General features: G+C 48.2%; 1 protein-coding gene across 6 annotated transcripts in view; it reads right to left on the bottom strand.

Moving 5' to 3' along the window:
* Nucleotides 1-704: 704 nt before the first annotated feature.
* Nucleotides 705-21,422, bottom strand: part of DEF8 (differentially expressed in FDCP 8 homolog) — a 39,028-nt gene continuing 18,310 nt past the window's right edge. For 3 of the 6 annotated variants that reach the window (XM_033942763.1, XM_033942764.1, XM_033942761.1), the window contains 4 exons: nt 20,999-21,079; nt 11,188-11,328; nt 3,954-4,063; nt 705-3,094 (listed from right to left, as the gene is read on the bottom strand). In XM_033942763.1, the coding sequence (XP_033798654.1) occupies nt 2,992-3,094; nt 3,954-4,063; nt 11,188-11,328; nt 20,999-21,079 (435 nt within the window). In that variant the 3' untranslated portion in view covers nt 705-2,991. The remainder of the gene's footprint in view (nt 3,095-3,953; nt 4,064-11,187; nt 11,329-20,998; nt 21,080-21,422) is intronic. The other 3 variants (XM_033942762.1, XM_033942766.1, XM_033942765.1) reach the window with 3 other exon arrangements.

A 21,422-nucleotide genomic window follows, 5' to 3' on the forward strand; every position in this document is an offset into this window, starting at 1 on the left:
ATCTCTGCTGTGCTGTCCAACACCACTGCCAGAACCGAGCTGGAAACTCTCTGTCTCTACCCCCCAATCAGTGGTCTTTACCATTGGGCACAACACCATCCCTACTGAGCAGCAAGGGCAATCAGACTAACTCACAAATAAAAGAAGAGATGGGGAAGGCATCTGGACTCCTGCAAGTATTTCTTCAAGGGCCAAACAGACAACCCAGACCCCTCATTCACACTCCACATGCCCCGACTCAATTGGGGAAACCAGCTTTCCAACTGGGTCCACAATCAGAGAATATTGAGGCGATTGGAACTGCAGAATGCCCTAAACAAAGTACAGGGTCACAAACCTATGTTCTCTGTCTCCATCTGCTGGTAGAAGAACATAAGCCTGTTTGTTTGGGACTGGTTGAATGGATAATAATAACAGCTCGTCAATTTTACTTTTTGATGGAACTCAGTATGCCTCGTGGCCAAATATGAGATAAAAGTGTTAAGAAACACTACGTGGGGACATTTTGTGAATCTGCCCCCTAGTGACCTCTGACTTATCTGCTGGACAAACTGAGCCATGCTTAATTTGCATAACAGGAGACCTGCTGGTTGGGTAGAGGGTTGGTTGTACAAGGAAGAGAAGTTTAAAAAGGGGTTAATTTCACAAAACTGCTGCTAGCAAAGCACAACACCAGATTATAATCAATCTCGGAATACCGAAAATAAAGAGTTGTTTACATTTTATTATTTACATTCAGATTACAAAATAATTTATTAAATTCAGAGCTATTTATAAATATTGTTAGTGTCTTCTTCCTGGGATCCTATTTGGAGTATGTAGAAGGAAACCAACCTGCTCGATGGGGGCTGCAAACACTCCTCATTTCTGCTCGAGATATGGCACGGTGTTATCGTAGGTGGTTGCCAAGAACATTGATACCGATCTCCCGTGGAGTTTAGAGAAAGCCCGTTCGTTCACCAGCCAAGTCTGCTCCATTTAATGTTAGATACCAGGCACGTTAGCACCTGGAGGACACCACAGATGGCATTCAGCATTCACCCATGCCTGACAAATCCTCCGTGGAATGGCAGATTTTGCACCTGAGCTAACAGAACTTCATCCTGCAGGAGGGTAATTTAGAGCAACTTCAGTTATAGGAATTGTAATGAGGGGGCAATAGGGGGTTAGAGCTGGAAGCTCAAGCTTCAGAGGAGGAGGAATGGCGCAGGCATTTTCGGATAACTGCTACTTCCCTCCCTCCCTCCTTAAAGCCACAAGTCTCAACTGCTTTTCTATCAACTCTCCCATCTTGGTCTAAATCAAGGGTAGGAACCACAGTCCTCAAGAACCACAACCCAGGTGGGTTTCCAAGATTTCCATAATGAATATGCATAGCATCATTTGCATACAATCAATGTCATGCATCTTCATTGTGGAAATGTTGAAAACCCAACCGAGTTGTGGCCCTCAGGGATCACAGTAGCCCACTCTTGTCTCCAAGGAAGTCTCCCACTCCAAGAAACTACAGTCCAGGTTTTCGATCTCAGACAAAAGGCCAGTGTCTTCTACTATCTACTCAATAAAAGGTGGCTCCTGAGATCCCTGGTTCGGTAGGCAGTACTTGTCCTCATGGCCTGCAGTGCTTTCACCAAAGGTCCTGAAGGCTGAGCGGCCTGTGGCCTTCAGTCTCTGCCGAAAGGCTCCGCATCAAGAAACCCAACTAAATCTGCTTAGGATCCGATTTCAAATGTTTTGCCAATGTGTCAGAGGTCTAGCGGAGCTTCACGCACTGTCTGATATCAGCCATGATCATGCAACATAAAGTCCCGCTACAGAGATGAGCAGCATTTGACTTGTGGCATAAATTAACTAGCTCCATCCATAATACTGTACATGAAATCACGTTATTAAATGCTAAACTGCAGCGAGCCCAGAGGCAGCACGCATTGTGCAAGCGCGTGGAGGAGGTAAGGGGACGCTTTAATGTGCCTCTGAAGCCAGTCATGGCTCCTGAGCCCCGCAACAGATTCCCTTCAGTTTAGGCCTGCAAAGCTCCATTTCCTGCTGCTACGGTCTCCCAGGCCTGCGTGGACCTCTCTGGTTTGCAGCTCAATGTACAAAGAGATCCAGCTACACCTCTGTGGACTGTGGAAATGGGATGCCCTGCTCTGACAGGAATCCTCAGGCACATTCCTGGCCTGTGCTAATTAGACAAACTTCCAGAACTCTAAACTCCCAGTCCCGCAAAGCTTAGAGAAGTGAACTGCTGTGCATGATGGAGACTCAGCAGAGCGCCTTTCTCTTCTCATCGGCAGGAGCTGCCAATGTTTGCTGTTAACACAGAAGCTGAGATGGAGTTCTTAGGCATTGCTAAGAGTGACCAAATTAGAAAACACACTGGAATGCGCCACTAGCGACAAGGTCTTCAATGCTTGGACGCTGAACGTAATTAGACTATTTCAACGCTACTCAGTAATGAAAGTGATTAAGCAATCCACTGATCCAGTGGATGAGCGAAGAGTACCCAGCACCTGTCACACCAGCATGCAGCAGCCAGGCCTCTTCTCTCCACTTGTGGGACCTGCCCATAGGTGTCCTGCATCGCCTTCATCGATATGACTGCTTGAAGTTGGAAACATGACATTTGTGCCATGGTGTTTGAGTTCACTAGCTGTAGCTACTCCGTTTTTAGACCCCTCCCTTCTCTCATCAGTGATATCCACACACAGCCTAGCCCAGCGATGCATCATCCTTGAACAGGAGAGGGGCGGGAGGGTGCTGGAATTTGGCAATCAGGATGAGACGCTGTACTGTTCAGCCTCGCCTCTGCATCCCTGTCGCTTCACTGCCTTGATCCTAAACAAATACTGCACCCATCAAATCCAACTGTCCGAGCTGCAGAATGCACCGCTTTCCCTCAAGTACTGCACAGTTGGCGGTGCCTGGCATTCTAGCTGAAGCAAGCAAGACGTGCCCCGAGAAAGCTGGTATTGGCCAGATACAAGTGATCTATTCCAGGGCATCTGGACTGGGCTTCTGGACCACTACATGCTTCCTGAGGTTCAGCCGGGCACATTTTGGACATGTGGTAGAGTTATCATAGTAGCAGTCCCTGGAGAGAAGAAAGAAAGAAAGATGAATGCATACAAGTCTCATCCTCTGGGCACAGAAGCCCTTCCCACCTGCTCTGGGTCTGTGTGGTAGCTCAGGTTGATTTTAACCCTCAGCCCAACTCAACGCCTGCCGAATCAGAGGGTCCAGGGCCAGAGTATTATGTCCTACTTCCTGGAGTGAAAAGATCCACGTGTACCGTATCCATTATATCCCCTCCTCCAAACGTTCAATGTATGTTCCCATGTCACTGCCCAGCGCACTGGCCTTGTTCATATCTTCAGCTGTGACCCAAGAAAGGTCTCGGACTGCATTTCTTCCCTTCTCTCTTTCTTGAACTGGGGCTTTGCACACTTAGGGAACTGTTTACGGCCAGCGAAAATGCATTTCACATTTAGTTAACGAACAGACTGACAGGGCCATTACTGTCAATCCCTTATTATCCTCACATACTCTGCCCCCCCCCCCCCACCTAATTCCATCTGCAAGCATTTTACAGAATTAGGAATGGTTTTCCCTTCTGAACTTAACCAATCCTTTAGCCATTCACAATGTTAGGCCCAAACCTCATCTTCCATGTGGAACCAAAATCTAAGTAGTAGAATGCCCCCCCCCCCCCAATATTCCCCATCTCACTTAGCCACACTTCTTACTCCTCATTCTCCTCCCCTTCACATGTAAAGCTATCAACTCATCTGCCCTGATTTTTATTATATAACAGCCCAGTGGGAATGTTTGCATAAAGGCCTTTTCTTCCTTCCCTTGGCCACTGTCAACTGCTTCTGAAATGGAACAGATCGGGTTCTGGCCTAACATGTTTAAGTTCAGGGTCGAGGGGCACCAGCTGTCCTGGGACGCACCTGTGGAAGACCGCGGAGCAGTCCTGGCATACGGAGGTGTGACTGTCGAAGGGAAAGAGCACATCGCCTTCTTTGCAGAGCTCACACACGAAACCCTTGGCCTGGCACCTCTACAGGACACAAGGAGGGGGGGTTCAGAAAATAAAATCCCCAAACAAGCACCCAACAATATAAACACCAGCCTCAAAAAAGGTGCCACCACAGAGCCAAACTACATGTTAACAAAAGAAAACAACCACAAAGGTAGATCCACTTGATGACATTTGCAAACACACAAAACACAACCCCCCAACCCTTTATAATGTTAATCAGGAATCAAAATTAAGACCCCAATTCTCAGTGTAAATTTTTGGACACCCCAGAGGTAATATTAGCATTTCAAGCCCCAAGAGCTCTTCCCTAAATGACCCCAATTGCTGTGAATGTGCAGGTCGTCTGAGTTTCACACCGATACAGCACAGAGCATGAGAGCACCATGGCTTTGATGGTTACAGGGACCATTAGAATATCTGGTAACACGACATGGAAGGGGTCCGGATGTTGGATTAAACAATGATTTTGTAAGAATCAAATTTGATGATGGCGAGGCTCAAAATAGGTGTGTGAGGGGGGGGAGACTTCTCATATTTTGGGTACATTTGCAGCAAATATGAAAGAAAGTGATGGGGGGGTACTAAGAGTTTGGATGGAAGACCAGGGGTACAGAAATGCCTTAACCGCATTGCAGTGTGTGTGGAAATTTAGAAGCTCAAGGAGAAGGCTCAACTGGGCAGACTGGATGGCCTAATCCAGGGATCTCAAAGTCCCTCCTTGAGGGCCGCAATCCAGTCAGGTTTTCAGGATTTCCCCAATGAATATGCATTGAAAACAGTGCATGCACATAGATCTCATGCATATTCATGGGGGAAATCTTGAAAACCCGACTGGATTGTGGCCCTCAAGGAGGGACTTTGAGACCCCTGGCCTAATCTGTTCTTTAACCCACTATGTAACATAATTAATATGACAGCTGAACAGGGAACTCAGAGGAAGCAATAATAGAAAGATACGGACTGTACCCTGTCAGGCTGCTCTCAGACCCCTTTCTTCCTTCAGACTGAACCCCAGGCCACATTCGGCTCTCAGCCTCAGGTTTCCAACTCAGTACTTGGTGGCATTCCCATTAAAATTTCCTGGAATGGTCCAAGGATAGTTATATTTTAGACATGGCCAAACACACGACCTACTTTTGAAATTCAAGAGCTGGCACTTCTTGACTTTGGTTCTCCAATGTGCTGTAACAGGAGTTTTAACGTATTTTTGGAGCCAACATGGGACCACTGTAGAGCCCACTCTAGCAAAGGACAAATGGAAAAAAGAGGGGACAAGTGTGTACAGAGGAGGAGAAAAGATGCCAGGCAGTGTAGAAAGGGAGCAAAGATGGTAAAATTATGGTCTTACCTGTTAATTTTCTTTCCTTTAGAAGCAGCAGATGAATCCAGAGACTAGTGGGTATAGCTCACATCGACCAGCAGGTGGAGATAGAGAACTGATTAACAGTTGGCCTTAAAGCCTGGTGTTCCTTCTGTTGATTCAGTTATGCACTTTGCCCAAGCATCCCGAAAGGAGAATGAGCAGCCACAAAACTCCATTCCAGTAGAAAATGTGCCCCTCAGCAATGAAATAATACAATTACCAACCATAGCCTAACCAAACAACTAAACAAACACCCTACACACAGACAGTGCACTTGGGGAGGGGCTCTGGATTCATCTGCTGCTTCTAAAGGAAAGAAAATTAACAGGTAAGACCATAATTTTACCTTCCATAGCAAAGCAGCAGATGAATCCAGAGACTAGTGGGATGTAGCAAAGCAAACTCAAACCGGGTGGGACGCCAATGCCGCCTCTGCTAGCACTGCAGCGCCAAAACTTGCCTCCGAACGGGCCGCTACGTCTAACCGGTAATGCTTTGAAAAGGTATTTCCCGACGACCAAGTGGCCGCCCGGCAAATTTCTTCTAAAGACATCCCCCCGGACTCCGCCCAAGACGTAGCCAATGCCCGAGTGGAATGAGCATGAAGGTGCTCCGGTACTTTCTTCCCTGTCAACACATAAGCCGAAGCAATAGTTTCCTTGACCCAACGCGCAATGGACGCCTTAGACGCCGCCATCCCCTTGTTTTTACCCGCGAACAACACAAAGAGATGGTCCGACCTACGAAAATCATTCGTCACCCCCAAATAATGGAGAAGCATACGTCGTACATCCAGTAGACGCAAAGACAAAAATCGTTTTCCCCAATCCTCCTTCCGGAAGGATGGGAGGAACAAACTCTGGTTCACATGAAAGGAAGAAATAACCTTAGGCAGGAAGGACGGCACCGTACACACCGACACCCCAGTTTCCGAAAAACGTAAAAAGGGTTCTCTGCAAGAAAGCGCCTGTAGTTCCGATACTCGCCTTGCTGAAGCCATCGCCACCAAAAACACTGTTTTCAGCGTGACATCTTTCAAAGTGGCCTCTGACAGGGGCTCAAAAGGTGCCCCCTGCAACTTCCCAAGGACGAGTTTAAGGTTCCATGTTGGACAAATTCGCTTTACCGGCGGGCGGATATGGTGAACCCCCTTGAGGAAACGGACCACATCCGGCTGTGAAGCGAGCGACGAGCGAGCCACCCGGCCCCTGTAACAGGCAATAGCCGCCACCTGAACCTTTAAAGAGTTATAGGCTAACCCTTTCTCTACGCCCTCCTGCAGGAAAGCAAGAATAGCCGGCAGAGATGCCTGGAAGGGCGCAAATCCCTGGCGGCCGCACCATGCTTCAAAAATCCGCCAGACTCTCGCATAGGAGGCTGAAGTCGAAATTTTCTTAGCTTTAAGCAGGGTGGCAATCACCCTTTCTGAATAGCCCTTCTTTTTTAGCCTTGACTGCTCAATAGCCAGGCCGTAAGACCAAAGCGGGCCGGATCTTCCATCAATATTGGACCCTGAGTCAGTAAGTCCGGCGTTACCTGGAACGTTACCCGCTCTCCTACAGAAAGCTGAATCAGATCTGCATACCACGGCCGACGCGGCCAATCCGGAGCCACCAGGATGACTCTGCCGCGAAAGCGAGAGATGCGCTGTAACACTCGACCTATCATGGGCCAAGGCGGGAACACATACAGAAGGGAATTTGGAGGCCATGGGAGAGCTAACGCGTCCACCCCCTCTGATCCCATTTCCTTGCGTCTGCTGAAGAACCGAGGCAACTTCGCATTGCGGGACGAGGCCATGAGATCCATCTCTGGCAACCCCCAACGACGGACTAGCAGGCCGAACGCTCGAGCAGACAACTCCCACTCGCCCGGATCCAGAAGATTTCTGCTGAGGAAGTTCGCTTGCACGTTTTCGTGACCTGCAATGTGTGCCGCCGACAGAAGCGGAACATGGCTCTCCGCCCATCGAAACAAACTTCTTGCCTCTTCTGCCAACTGCGGACTCCGGGTGCCCCCCTGACGATTGACATAGGCGACCGCCGTGACACTGTCCGAAAAGATTCTGGTCGGCTTGTCCTGAATCAGTGACTGAAAAGCCTGCAGCGCCAGTCTGATCGCTCTTAATTCCAGCAAATTGATGGGCCACTGGGCCTCCTGGAAGGACCACATCCCCTGCACTGACGCGTGCAGGCACTGGGCCCCCCAGCCCCGCAGACTGGCATCCGTTGTGACCACCACCCAGTCCGGCGTGGCCAACGGCATGCCCCTCCAAAGATGCAACTCGTGGAGCCACCAGTGCATGCTGCGCGCTGCTCGAAGACTCCATTGGAGACGCACATTGTAGTTCAGAGAAGCTGGGGACCAGCGAGAGAGCAGAGACTGTTGTAAGGGCCTCATGTGGCTCCGCGCCCAGGGGACCACCTCCAGAGTCGCCACCATGGAGCCCAGCACCTGTACATAATCCCAAACTCGAGGTCTGGCCGACCCGAGAAGTAGGCGAATCTGAGCCTGCAATTTCTCCCCCCGGTCTCGGGGTAGAAACACTTTCCCCAGAGCCGTCTCGAACCGCACCCCCAGATGCACCAACGACTGCGACGGGGACAGAAAACTCTTGGGAAAGTTGACAATCCACCCCAACGACTGAAGGAGAGAGATCACTCGCTGAGTTACCGCCAAACTCTCCTGTCTGGACGAGGCGCGGATTAACCAGTCGTCTAAGTAAGGGTGTACCCGAATACCTTCCTTGCGTAGAAAGGCGGCTACCACCACCATGACTTTGGAAAAGGTGCGGGGAGCCGTTGCCAGGCCAAAGGGCATAGCCCGAAACTGATAATGCTGGCCTAGAATCGCAAACCGCAGATACCGCTGATGCGGAGGCCAGATCGGAATATGGAGGTACGCCTCCTTGAGATCGAGGGACGTGAGGAACTCTCCCGGTCTTACAGCCGCAATAACCGAGCGCACCGTCTCCATCCGGAAATGGCGAACACTGAGAAATCTGTTGACTCTTTTGAGATCCAGCACCGGTCTGAAGGACCCCCCCTTCTTTGGTACAATGAAGTAAAGGGAATATATACCGCGGCCAACCTCTTCCGGGGGCACCGGTACCACCGCCCCCAGATCGAGCAGCACCTGAAGAGTCATACGGACCGCGTCTCCCTTGGCCGCCCCATTGCACGGGGACACCAAGAAAGAATCTACGACGGGAGAGGCGAACTCTAACTTGTACCCTTCTTGAACAATGTCCAAGACCCACTGATCTGACGTGATTTTGGCCCACTCCGCCCGGAACGCCGAAAGCCGGCCCCCTAAGGGAAAGGCGGAGGGAGCCAAGCCCCCGTCATTGTGGAGTGCGAGTGGCTGGGGTACGTGTTGACTGCCCTGAAGAGGGTTTAGTCGTACGAAAGGAACTCCTCTGCTGAAACCTAGGTCTCGACGCAGAGAACGAACCAGATGCAGATCTGAAGAAAGGTTTACCAGATCTGGATCGCCTAACATCCCGGAAGTGCGGTCTAGACGATGAGGACCTCACCGAGGGCCTAGCCCTATCCTCCGGTAAACGATGAGTTTTGGTATCCCCAAAATCCTTCACCAGTTTATCTAAATCTGCTCCAAACAATAAACCCCCTTTAAAAGGGAGTCTCACCAGCCGAAGCTTAGAAGCTGCATCGGCCGCCCAATGCCGGAGCCATAAGGATCTGCGTGATACTACCGAAAGAGACATCTGTTTCGCAGCCGCCCGAATAATATCATATAAGAAGTCTGCCAAATAAGCCAAGCCGGACTCCAAATCAGCCAGCTCCGAAGGGACAGAACCCCCAGACTCCATTAAATTATCGGTCATTCCTTGCGACCACTGCAGACATGCTCGCGCCGCATAAGAGCTGCAGATTGCGGCCTGTAAGGTAACCGCTGCTACTTCAAAGGACATTTTTAGGGAAGATTCAATCTTTCTATCCTGCGCATCCTTTAGGGTAACTCCCCCTTCCACCGGCAAGGTAGTCTTTTTTGTCACCGCTGCCACCAAAGCGTCCACCCTAGGTAACCTAAACTTTTCAAGTTCGGTCGGGTCAACCGGATACAAGAGCCACATGGCTTTTGCCACTCTTAAACTGGCCTCCGGCGGATCCCATTGCGCCGAGATCAGCTCCTGCATGGCTACATGCACCGGAAAGGACTTAGGTGGTCTACGTGTACCTGCCATCAGAGGGTTACCCGATACCGCAGCATCTGCCTGAGAAATATTCAACCCCTGCAAAGCCTTAGAAATTAAGGAAGAAAGTTCTTCTCTATGAAACAGACGGAGAGCGGACGGGTCATCCACTTCTCGACCCGGGGGATCCACTGCATCCCAATCCAGGACCTCACCTTCCTCCAAAGATGCAGGAAGAGAAAAAGGGGACCTAGGCAGAATATCCTCAGTTTCCGCGGTCGCGAGCCTGCGTTTCTTAGCTACCAGCGACCGCCCCGGCGACCCCACCGAACCCTCAGCCGGTCTGCCCGTCTCCTATTCAACACAGCCGACGTAGAGGGCACCGGAAGGGACAAACCGACCACCGGCACCGGCGGGGCAGGCTGCGAGCCTTGTAACATAAATGCCCGGTGCAGCAGCATAACAAATTCCGGCGAAAATGAGCCAAACGGAAGGGCCGCTGAACCGCCCTGATCCGTGCCAGGGAGCGGGGCCGCGACCTCCGCTGGCGCTCCCGGCTCCCCCACCGCCGCCGAACTCCCCACAGCCATGGAAGAGCCCTGCCGCAACCCCGACTCGCCCTCGCGCGCCGGGGACAGCTCCTGTGCCTCCCTGACCCGGGAAATGGCAACCTCACAAGCCTGCAAAAAGGTATCTTCTGCCGGTGCAGTCGCACACTCGGCAGAGCAAAGGCCCGACGGTGTTCTGCGCGTCCCACAGCGCGAACACCGCTGACCAGCCTCCGTTGCCATCCCGCGTTCCAGCACGGCCAAAAAACAAATTTTTTTTTTTTTTACACACGCGGCGAACGCCGCCGACTGCCGACTCCGCCCCCAACCAACCCTTCAGTCGGGAACGCGACACCCAAGCCACGAGGAAGGGAATGCACTCACCACCTTGCCCCCGCTCTCACAGACGCCAGGATACAGCTGGTAAGTGTACTGGAAGCCAATGCAAAGAATGCATGGCTCAGCACCAGGCAGGAAGTCGACTTTTTTTTTTTTTTTTGTTTCTTACTGGAATGAAGAAAGAAATAAGACTCCTGCAGTGACTAACGAACCCCTCAATCAAGCAGAGGGGAGGGTGGAGAAGGGACCTGGGAGGGCCCAGGTGTAACTCCTAAAGCCGGCACCGCTCAGCCAGGCACCCCTGTCCTACTGAAGAGAACTAGTCTCAACAGAGGAAGTCAACCGAACACCAATATATCCGGCAGCAGCCAGAATCCAGGAGCTAGAGAGCTAGCTCAGTCCCTGCTGGGAGATAGAGCAAAACTGAATCAACAGGAGGAACACCAGGCTTTAAGGCCAACTGTTAATCAGTTCTCTATCTCCACCTGCTGGTCGATGTGAGCTATACCCACTAGTCTCTGGATTCATCTGCTGCTTTGCTATGGAAATTGGTTTGATGCTGTTGCGTTGGCCAAAGGAGAGAGAGAGCTGGGCACTGTGGACATAAGAAGGGGAGTGCTAGACTGGAAGAGAGAGGGCAACCGGTGGGTTGACGTGTATAGGAGAAGAGGGCACGATTCAAGCCTGGGAAAGGGTCAGATGTTTCTTTGGGCAGAGGAATAGGGGAAACGCTCACCTCACAATCCAGCTTGATGTGTTTGGCGAAGGTGGTGTGAATTTCAGTCAAGGAGCAGCCAAGGCGACCACTGTTAATGTCGATCAGGTCTTGCAGGGAATACATTTCATCATTTTCCACAAAATGCTGGCGATCCTGCAACTGTAGCGAGAGACTGACATCAATGGCCCTTCCCCGTGATCCCAGGTCTAGCCTGCATTAGAATGATCTCTCAGCACAGACACATATAGAAAGATATTCCTCTACACCAGCGCCATTGAGGAATCAACCTTCCTATATGAAATTTCAAAAGACTTAACTTATTCAAAAAATATATATTTAAAACAAGCCGGAGAAAATATTTCTTCACTCAAGGCCCCGATTCTTAAAATGGCGCTTGAGGTCACCTGTTTTAATTGACAATTAACAGTAATTGATTGCACCGTTAAAAACCAATTACGGGGAAAAAATTAGACGCCGTGAGGTGCCTGCAAAAAAAGGTGCCAGACGCTTACTGGCACTGAAAGTCAAAAGAGAATGGAGGGAGAGCTGTGGCATGGTGCTGGAGAGGGGTGATAGGAGAAATGTTGGGCAAGGGGCTGGTGAGCAGGCACGAAAGATGAGAAAGGGATAAATGCTGGACCATGGTAGGTGGAACCAATGGACAGCAACAGAAGAATTTATAGAAGATGGGAAAGTGGAAAAAAGAAACTGGGACCAACTTTATGGAAAAATAAGTCTCCAGACAACAAAGGTAAAAAACGGAATTTATTGACTAAAATATGTTAGCTTTGGGAAATGTGTATAGCAGATGTCTTTGTATTGTGTTCAAAAGAAAAGGAAATGCATTTCTGGTTGAAGTACTTGCTGACCCTTGCTGTGACTGGTGAGGATCCCCAAGCACCGCCAGCAGAGGACCTCCTCTAGAGACGGCCAGAACTCCCCTCCACCAAGCACAGCAGTCGCTGGCAACATCCATGAGCCATTGAGGTGCCAGCATCTGTGACTCAGGGACGCTACTGCTGTCTGCCAAGCTTGGCAAAAAGGACCCCCGGCCAACTGCAAAGGAAGTCCTCAGCTGACAGCTTGGGGGTTTTCATCAGCTGAGTATTTATATTTTATATTTACATTAGAGGCTCTGGTAGAAACCCGTTTACAAAGTATGCATTATTCCCAATTAATATTTCCAAATTAATAAAGTGTCTTTGCTTATTTGTAAATGGGTCTCTACCAGTAGCATAATTAAATGAAATAACTATTTCTGAAGTTTCTAGGGATGGGCGGGGACAGAGAGGATTCCTCATGGGGACGGGTAGTATTTTGGCAGGGACGGGTGGGATTTCTGTCCCCGTGCAACTCTACTGGAGAGTCCATGCTTCCCTCTAGCTCCCAATGTCTATCAAAAGGTACAAGGAGTTCAGGGAATAGGAGTGGAGGTGGGGTTCTGGGGAGCATCCAGTGGCAGGAGGGAGTGGGCATTTTACATAATACTCCTGTGCCATTGAAAAAAATGAAAAAAAAACTAAGCAGACCTGTCTGTTTTTTTCCGATAGCTAAAACCCCTGTTTTGTTTTTTGCATAGCCAAGCAATGTTAATGCATCAATCACTTGCATACTTTGCATAGGGTTTTAGCTAATTTGCATGGCCGGATCAGAAAATGGGCGATCGAGGAGAAAAACATTTTGTGCATCGAGTCGGTAAAAGCAATCGTCGCTAAATCTAATCTAATCTAATACTTGGTTTTATATACCGAGACTTCAATCCAAGAGTGCTCAACTCTGTTTCCAATAGTTAGATTAAGCTGAAAGAAACATTAACTGGGTTAAAAGGGTTGATTATCAAAGTGTTTGGCAAACAAAATAGTTTTCAAAGCCTTACGAAAGAAAGGGAGCTGAAGCGCCTCAGGAAAAGTGGAAGATCGTTCCAAAGTTGTGTGAACTTAAAGGTTCTTTTGATACCTTTACTGGATGGGCAGGAAAGCTTAAGTTGTTGATCTCCTCTTACAAAAGAGAATCTATAAAGATTCCAAGATAAAGGAACTAAAGGAATGAAAATACCAAGACGCACTTGAACTAGGAGCCAGTGGAGATTGAAGAAGAATGGTGTCACATGATCAAACTTACACTTCCCAAAAATCAGCTTGGCAGCCGTATTCTGGACCAATTGTAATCTGGAAAGGCAAATTTTGTAATACCGAGGTAGAGGGCATTACAATAGTCAAGATGAGATAAAATAATCGATTGGACCAAAATGGAAAAGTGGTGTTGGTGAAAAAGGGGTCTAACTTTTCTCAGCTGTGAAAACGGGTTTAGCGACGATTGCTGACTTTAGTGCATCTACCCCAAGTGCTCTGAAAATACGCCTTCCATGCAAATCATTTGCATGCAAATTTGATAGTGCATCGATCGCTTCTGGAGAAAAGGCCAAGAGCGATCGAGTCGGTATCTTTAATGCATCTAGCCCCTTGTTGCTACTGTCTGAACCATCAAATTGTGTAATTATGTATGTTCACCTGTAACCCATTCTAGGCTCTTTTGGGAGGACGGACTAAACAACCAAATAAATATCCCCCTCCTTTACAAAGCCGCGTTAGTGTTTTTAGCGCTGGTCGCCATGGTAACAGCTCCAACGCTCACAGAATTACTATGAGCGTCTGAGCTATTTCTGCCGCAGCTTTATAAAGGAGAGGGTAAATAAAGATTATTGAAGCATATAAATTTAAATTCTTCTTCTGTTAACGCATCGTTTTGCACTTCTCTCATATTTTTTGTCTCTCTTAATTCTATATAACGATTTTATTGTTCTGTCAATGTTTTATTCTCTTTTTTTCTCTCTGGCCCTATATCCTTGTTGGTATAATTCTTAGTAATTTTTGTTGCACAGTTGATATGCAATTAATTTCTGTGATATCGTTAAATTGTCCCTTTATACAAGGTCTGACAATTAAGTTCATGAACTCATCCTAGGAAAAAGTGCTCCATTCCTCATTGCGGAATATCACTACGGTCACCTTCGAACTACTCTCCTTGGGAAACTATGCACCTACTCCAGCATCTAGTTGACCCTTCAAAGCCATTTTGGAACTCTTTTTCTGGAATGGCCAACAGCGCTGTCGTATTACCTTATCATCAAAATGTCTTCCTTTCAAAATTTCCTTTATCTTCGGGTAAAAAGAAAAGTCATTGGGGGCCAGATCAGGTGAGTAAGGAGGGTGTTCCAATACAGGTATTTGTTATCTGGCTAAAAAAACTCCCTCACAGACAGTGTCGTGTGAGCTGGTGCATTGTTGTGATGCAAACGCCATGAGTTGTTGACAAAAAGTTCAGGTCTTTTTTTGTCTTAATTTTTTTTCACGCAGCCTTATCAGCACTTCCAAATAGTAAACTTGGTTAACTGTTTATCCAGTTGATACAAATTCATAATGAACAAACCCTGACATCAAAAAAAGTTTGCAACATCTTTTTGACCCTTGATTTGGACTTGCGGAACTTTTTTGGTACTGGAGAACTGGCCGACTTCCATCTTGCACTTTTACGCTTTGTTTCAGGGTCATATTGGTACACCCATGCTCCATCACTAGTGATAACACAGTCCAAAACATCATCTAGCCTCTCCAAAAGGTCTTGGCAAACTTCGACTCTCCTTTGTCTTTGTTGATCAGTCCTTTGGGACCAAACTGCCCAAACCTTTCTCATGCCAAGATTTTCCTATTTCTCTATCGATGTTTACTTGGTCTGCTATGGTTCTCACTGTCAGCCAATGATTTTGACACACAATTTGATGAATTTTCTGTACTTTCTTCATCAGCGACGCTGTCTGTTGTCATGAATGATGTTTTCTTTGTGGCATGTCCCTGATGTCACTTCCACCCTTGCCAGGTTTAACAAGAAATGTAATGTTTTTCGTTGCTCTACTTCAGTGTATCCCAAGTGTGCCATGGCACACTGAGGAAGAGAGGCGCCTGCCAGCTGACTTCCCTACGTGGTACAGCTCCCAGCGCTGCCCGATTCGCCAAAGGCCTGCATATTTCCCCCTTCTCTCTAGTGTCCTCTGGCTTCGCGGTCTCACCTTTAAAGCTAATGACGGCAGCCTGCAGAGGATTGCCGGTAGGTAAAATGATTTTATTTTCAATATAGTGATTGAAATGTGTCAGTTTTGAGAATTTATATCTGATGTGTATATTGTGTGTATAAGAAAAATGAATGGAAAAAATTGCATTACAATTAGTAAAGGGGATGGGACCTGTATGGAGGGCTATGTATGTTAATGCACACAGCTTAGGCAATAAAATTCTAGAATTAGAGACAGAGATAACGAACGCCGACCTCGATGTAATAGCGATATCTGAGACTTGGTTCACAGACTCACATGGGTGGGACATGGCTATACCAGGATACAACTTACTTCGTCGGGACAGAGAGAGAAGAATAGGGGGTGGGGTAGCACTATACACTATATAAACCTGGCTATTCTCAAAACTGTAACACTTCCCCCCTCTTAGGCCTCTCACCTTCCCCCTTTACACCTAACTCTTTAATCTCTCCACTGTAGTTCCTCTCTCATCCTTCTTCCTGTAAACCGTGCCGAGCTCCGCATTCGTGGAGATGGTGCGGTATATAAACCCAAGGTTTAGTTTAGTTTATACACTAGAGATAATATCAAAGTCACCAGAATCACAGATGTCAACTACACCGGGGAATCACTCTGGGTGAACCTGGCCAGAGGAAACGAAAAATGCTTGTATCTGGGTGTAGTATACAGGCCCCCAAAACAGCAGGAAGACAGGGATATGGAACTAATCAAAGACATTGAGAACATCACTTTACGCGGGGACACGGTTCTGCTAGGGGACTTCAATATGCCTGATGCTGATTGGAAGACACTTTCCGCTACTACCAGCGGCAGCAGAAGGCTTTTAACCTCCATAAAAGGGGCGCGACTCAAACAAATGTTGCTGGAGCCCACCAGAGATCGGGCGACACTGGACCTGATACTCACCAACGGAGAAAGCGTTTCTGAAGTTTCGGTAGGCGATACACTAGCCTCCAGCGACCACAACATGGTATGGTTCAACATCAAGATAGGCTTCACTAGATCAAACACAGCAACAAAGGTCCTCGACTTTCGGGGCACTGACTTTAAACGCATGGGAGACTTCGTCCATCAGGCGCTACAAAACCAAGCTGAAACCAATAATGTAGAGGCTATGTGGTCAATCCTGAAATGCACCTTGCATGAGGCAACAAACCGCTATATAAAAACAGTAAGCAAACGACGGAGGAAGAACAAGCCCCAGTGGTTCTCTGCAGAGATCTCGGATCTTGTCAAGGAAAAAAAAAAGCTTTTATTTCCTACAAGAATACAGGAAGCAGGGTGACAGAAGAAGACTATCTGACCAGGTCTAAAGCAGTCAAAGCGGCAGTCAGAGAGGCCAAGATTCAAACAGAAGAACAACTAGCGAAAAACATTAAAAAAGGGGATAAATCCTTCTTCAGATACATTAGCGACAGGAAACAAAACACAGATGGGATAGTACGCCTCAGGAAAACAGACGGGACCTATGCAGAAACGGATTCTGATAAAGCCAAACTACTAAATGAATACTTTTGCTCAGTCTTTACTTGTGAGGCGCCGGGGACCGGTCCACAACTGCGGGCAAGGCAAACCTCGGAAGACCCGTTTCAAAATTTCAAGTTTACACCCAGCAGCGTCCATGGCGAACTATCAAAACTCAAGGTGAACAAAGCCATGGGACCGGACAATCTACACCCCAGGATTCTTAGGGAGTTGTGTGATGTCCTGGCGGAACCGCTATCCGTGCTGTTCAATCTTTCCCTAAGTACCGGAAAAGTCCCCATGGACTGGAAAACAGCTAACGTCATTCCATTGCACAAAAAAGGTTGCAGAACGGAAGCTGCGAATTACAGACCGGTCAGTCTCACCTCAAACTCATGGAAAGACTTATTAAACAGGAATTAGATACGATCCTGACCGAGGAGAATCTACAGGATCCCCACCAGCATGGATTCACAAAGGGAAGGTCCTGTCAATCTAATCTGATCAGCTTCTTTGACTGGGTTACAAGGAAACTGGATATGGGGAAGTCTCTAGACGTCGTGTACTTGGACTTCAGCAAAGCTTTTGATAGCGTCCCGCACCGCAGATTGTTGAGCAAAATGACTTCGATGGGATTGGGAGTGATATTGACGACATGGGTCAATGACTGGTTAAGCGGTAGAATCCAGAGGGTGGTGGTTAACGGTACCCCCTCCAATACATCGGAGTTGACCAGTGGAGTGCCACAGGGATCGGTCTTGGGACCGATCCTTTTCAACATATACATAAGAGACCTGACTCAAGGGCTTCAAGGTAAAATAACACTATTCGCCGACGACGCCAAACTATGCAACATAGTAGATAACAGCACCTTACCCGACAGTATGGAGTAGGACCTGCTCTTATTGGAACATTGGTCCTCGACTTGGCAGCTGGGCTTTAATGCCAAAAAATGTAAGGTCATGCACCTTGGCAGCAAAAACCCATGCAGAACTTACACTCTGAATGGTGAGACCTTAGCTAGGACTAGGGCAGAACGAGATTTGGGAGTAATCATTAGTGAAGACATGAAAACTGCCAAGCAGGTGGAGAAAGCTGCATCCAAGGCTAGACAAATGGTGGGATGCATCCGTAGAGGTTTCGTCAGCCGGAGGCCCGAAGTCATAATGCCCCTGTACAGATCCATGGTGAGACCTCATCTTGAATATTGTGTTCAATTCTGGAGACCACGTTATCAAAAAGATGTGCGGAGAATCGAGTCGGTTCAGAGAATGACCACCAGGATGGTCTCGGGACTCAAGAACCTCCCATATGAGGAAAGACTGAATAAACTGCAACTATACTCGCTCGAGGAACGTAGAGAGAGGGGGGACATGATTGAGACTTTTAAATATATCACGGGCCGCATCGAGGTGGAAGATGATATCTTCTTTCTTAAAGGACCTTCAACCACAAGAGGTCATCCGCTGAAAATCAAAGGTGGGCAATTTCATGGCGACACCAGGAAGTATTTCTTCACCGAAAGGGTAGTCGATCATTGGAATGAACTTCCATTGCAGGTGATTGACGCCAGCAGCGTGCTCGATTTCAAAAAGAAATGGGATATGTATGTGGGATCTCTAGCCAGGTGAAGTCTGGGGGTGGGTCATTAGCGTGGGCAGACTTGATGGGCTACAGCCCTTTACTGACGTCATATTCTATATGTTTCTATGTCTGTGGTTGGGGTACTCGGTTGATATTTGTTAGACTTAGGGGGTACTTAGCTTGAAGAAATTGAGAACCACTGCTGTAGGCAATAAGCTGGCGCCAGTGCCTTTCATTCTCTCAGACCCTCGTCCCTGCTGGCACCCCCTACTGGCGTCTCAGGGCCCATCTGGAGGGTCTCTGCACGTGTGGACGTCGACAAGATGTCAACATGGCGACATCTGCGCACTTCTGGGTGCCTCAAACTGTGGCCACTCCCTTTAGTGTGCCCTGGCTCGAGAAAGTTTAAGAGACACTGGACTACTTCAAGCTCCAACATTTTTGCAACGAGACACAAAAACATGCAACAACAATAATGAACGCCACTCAGCAAGACAGCACCACACGTCGACACGAACAAAGCTGTGAGATGTTGATATACCAAGGTCATGAAAGTAAGCGCATGGAGGCAAGTTCGCAAACAGACTACTGGCTTCTTCATCTTCCTGACTGTACATTTTACTCTAGTTGTTCAATTCAACTTGAGCAATCTTTCCCTTCCCTGGAACTCATCTATTTCCAAATAGGCCAAGAGCTCAACTGTTCATTTCTCTCCCCCTGCGTTTCCTCTTCCTCCAGCTTCTCAGCCTACCATCCATCCTGTAATTCTGGGTCTCCTCTCTCTCAGCCTTCTTTCTTCTATTCCATTCTGATCCTCCCCTTTCTCCATCCCTTTCTTCTCCCTGTCTTGTCACTCTCTCTTCTGGTGCTCGTTCCAGATCATCTTTGCTCTCTCTGCACCAGTTTTCCTTCTGTTACGCCTTCTGCAGACACATATTCTTGTGGTGTTCCCACTTAGGCTTCCTCTTTTTCTATTTTAAGCTCGCAATTGTTTAAATTGTTGTCACTCATGTGCTTCTTTTCTTTGATCTTTAAAAGAAGGGACCTTAAATCTACCCTGGCCGTTATTTGCAGCTTTTCCTGTGGCAGAGGGAGTTCCTCTTTCTTCTTGGTTTTGATGAATTCATTTGTTCTCCACAAATGTGCAGGATAGAAACAGAGAAACCTGATGGCAGATAAAGGCCAAATGGCCCATCCAGAGCATCCACTATCTCCTCCTCTCCCTATTGGCTAAGGCTCTTAACATTTGCATCTCCTCTTCCTATAGGCAAAGGCTCTTTACATCTGCATTGTGAGGTCATAGAAACACGATGGCAGATAAAGGCCAAATGGCCCATCCAGAGCATCCACTATCTCCTCCTCTCCCTATTGGCTAAGGCTCTTTACACCTGCATTGTGAGGTCATAGAGATTTATGGTTATAGAAACATGATGGCAGATAAAGGCCAAATGGCTCATCCAGAGCATCCACTATCTCCTCCTCTCCCTATTGGCTAAGGCTCTTAACATTTGCATCTCCTCTTCCTATAGGCTAAGGCTCTTTACATCTGCATTGTGAGGTCATAGAAACACGATGGCAAATAAAGGCCAAATGGCCCATCCAGAGCATCCACTATCTCCTCCTCTCCCTATTGGCTAAGGCTCTTAACATTTGCATCTCCTCTTCCTATAGGCTAAGGCTCTTAACACCTGCACTGTGAGGTCATAGAGCTTTATGGTTATAGAAACATGATGGGCCCCTTTGATCAAGCTGCAGTAGAGCATTTTAGTGCAGGCTGGCGAAGTAAATGCTCTGATGTTCATTCAATTCCTATGAGCATTGGAGCATTTAATGCACCATCTTCCACCTGCTGCTCACGCCTGCCTTGGCTCCCTTCTGACATCACATCCTGGTCTCACGACCAGAAAATGATGTCAGAAGGGAGCCAAGGCCTGTGTGAGCAGCAAGTGGAAGATGACAACCAGCGTGGTCCGCACCCCCTCACTATGCCACTGGATACTCAGCTGTAAGTTTGCTCTGAGGTCTGGCTGGATGCGTGGAACCAGGGTTGGCCACTGTTGGAAACAGGATACTGGTCTTGATGGATCTTCAGTCGGTCAAATCTTATGTTCTTATGCCTACAAGTTCACTTGAAGATACTCAGCAAGACTTAAGGAGAAAGATTTATGCTCTCCCCCTCCAAGGTGCCGTTTATGTTGCATTCCCTCTGCCCACCCATTTTGACCTCAGGCCCATCCCAGAGCAGCAGAGCTGCATGTAGCTAGTGAGGATCCCCAAGCCCCGCCAGCTAAAATCTCCTGAAATCTCTCCTGCTGGCACTTGCCGCATACTTTTGAGAGATCCGATCTTCGCCAGCAGTGAGCAGTGTGACCGATACACGCTGCTCACACTGGCCCCACAGCCTTCCTTCTGACGCGACTTCCGGTTCTGCGCAGGTGAAGTACATCCGAAAGAAGATTGTGGGCTGGCGTGAGCTGCGTGTATCAATCATGTTGCTCACTGCCAGCGAAGATCAGCTCTCTAAAAGGTATGCCAGCGGCAGACTTGACACACCCGAGTGCCAGGGGGTCCGTATCACTCGGGTGGGGCAGGAGATCTGCCCACCCAACCCAAAATTGACACAGCTAACGGCCTCAACTATCGCTGCCCATTTTGATTATGCCAGTCCCCCCTGCTCAGAGACATTCTGACCTGAAGCAGCAGCCGGGCCTCCATGGCTTCTTTGCACGTGATGAAATAGGGCTTCATAAGCAGAATGTCCTGCCGCAGCTTCTAGAAGAGAGAGAAAGAGAGATTGGGGGAAGGGTCATCTTCTGCTGCCCGTAATCATTCTCTCTCACCTTGAAGACAACTTGCGCTCAGTTAAACACTGCTAAGCCTTCAGGTCACAGCGCTAAGGTCAAGTCTAGGCGAGAGGGTGAGGGAGTGCACCTCTTGTAGTCCCGCAGAGAAATCCCAGCAAGTAAAAGGGCCAGAGCAGCTGGGAAGCCATTCCAGGGCAACTTCCTGGGGCTCGGTAACAGCAGGGGACACCTAAAGCTCCCATCGTGGCATTTGGGCTTTAGAAGGTTTCTGCTGTAAATCGGAGGCACTGAGCCCTAACCTTTACTAGTGC

Source organism: Geotrypetes seraphini, chromosome 4 (genome assembly GCF_902459505.1).
Source record: "Geotrypetes seraphini chromosome 4, aGeoSer1.1, whole genome shotgun sequence".
Taxonomy (NCBI): Eukaryota; Metazoa; Chordata; class Amphibia; order Gymnophiona; family Dermophiidae; genus Geotrypetes; species Geotrypetes seraphini.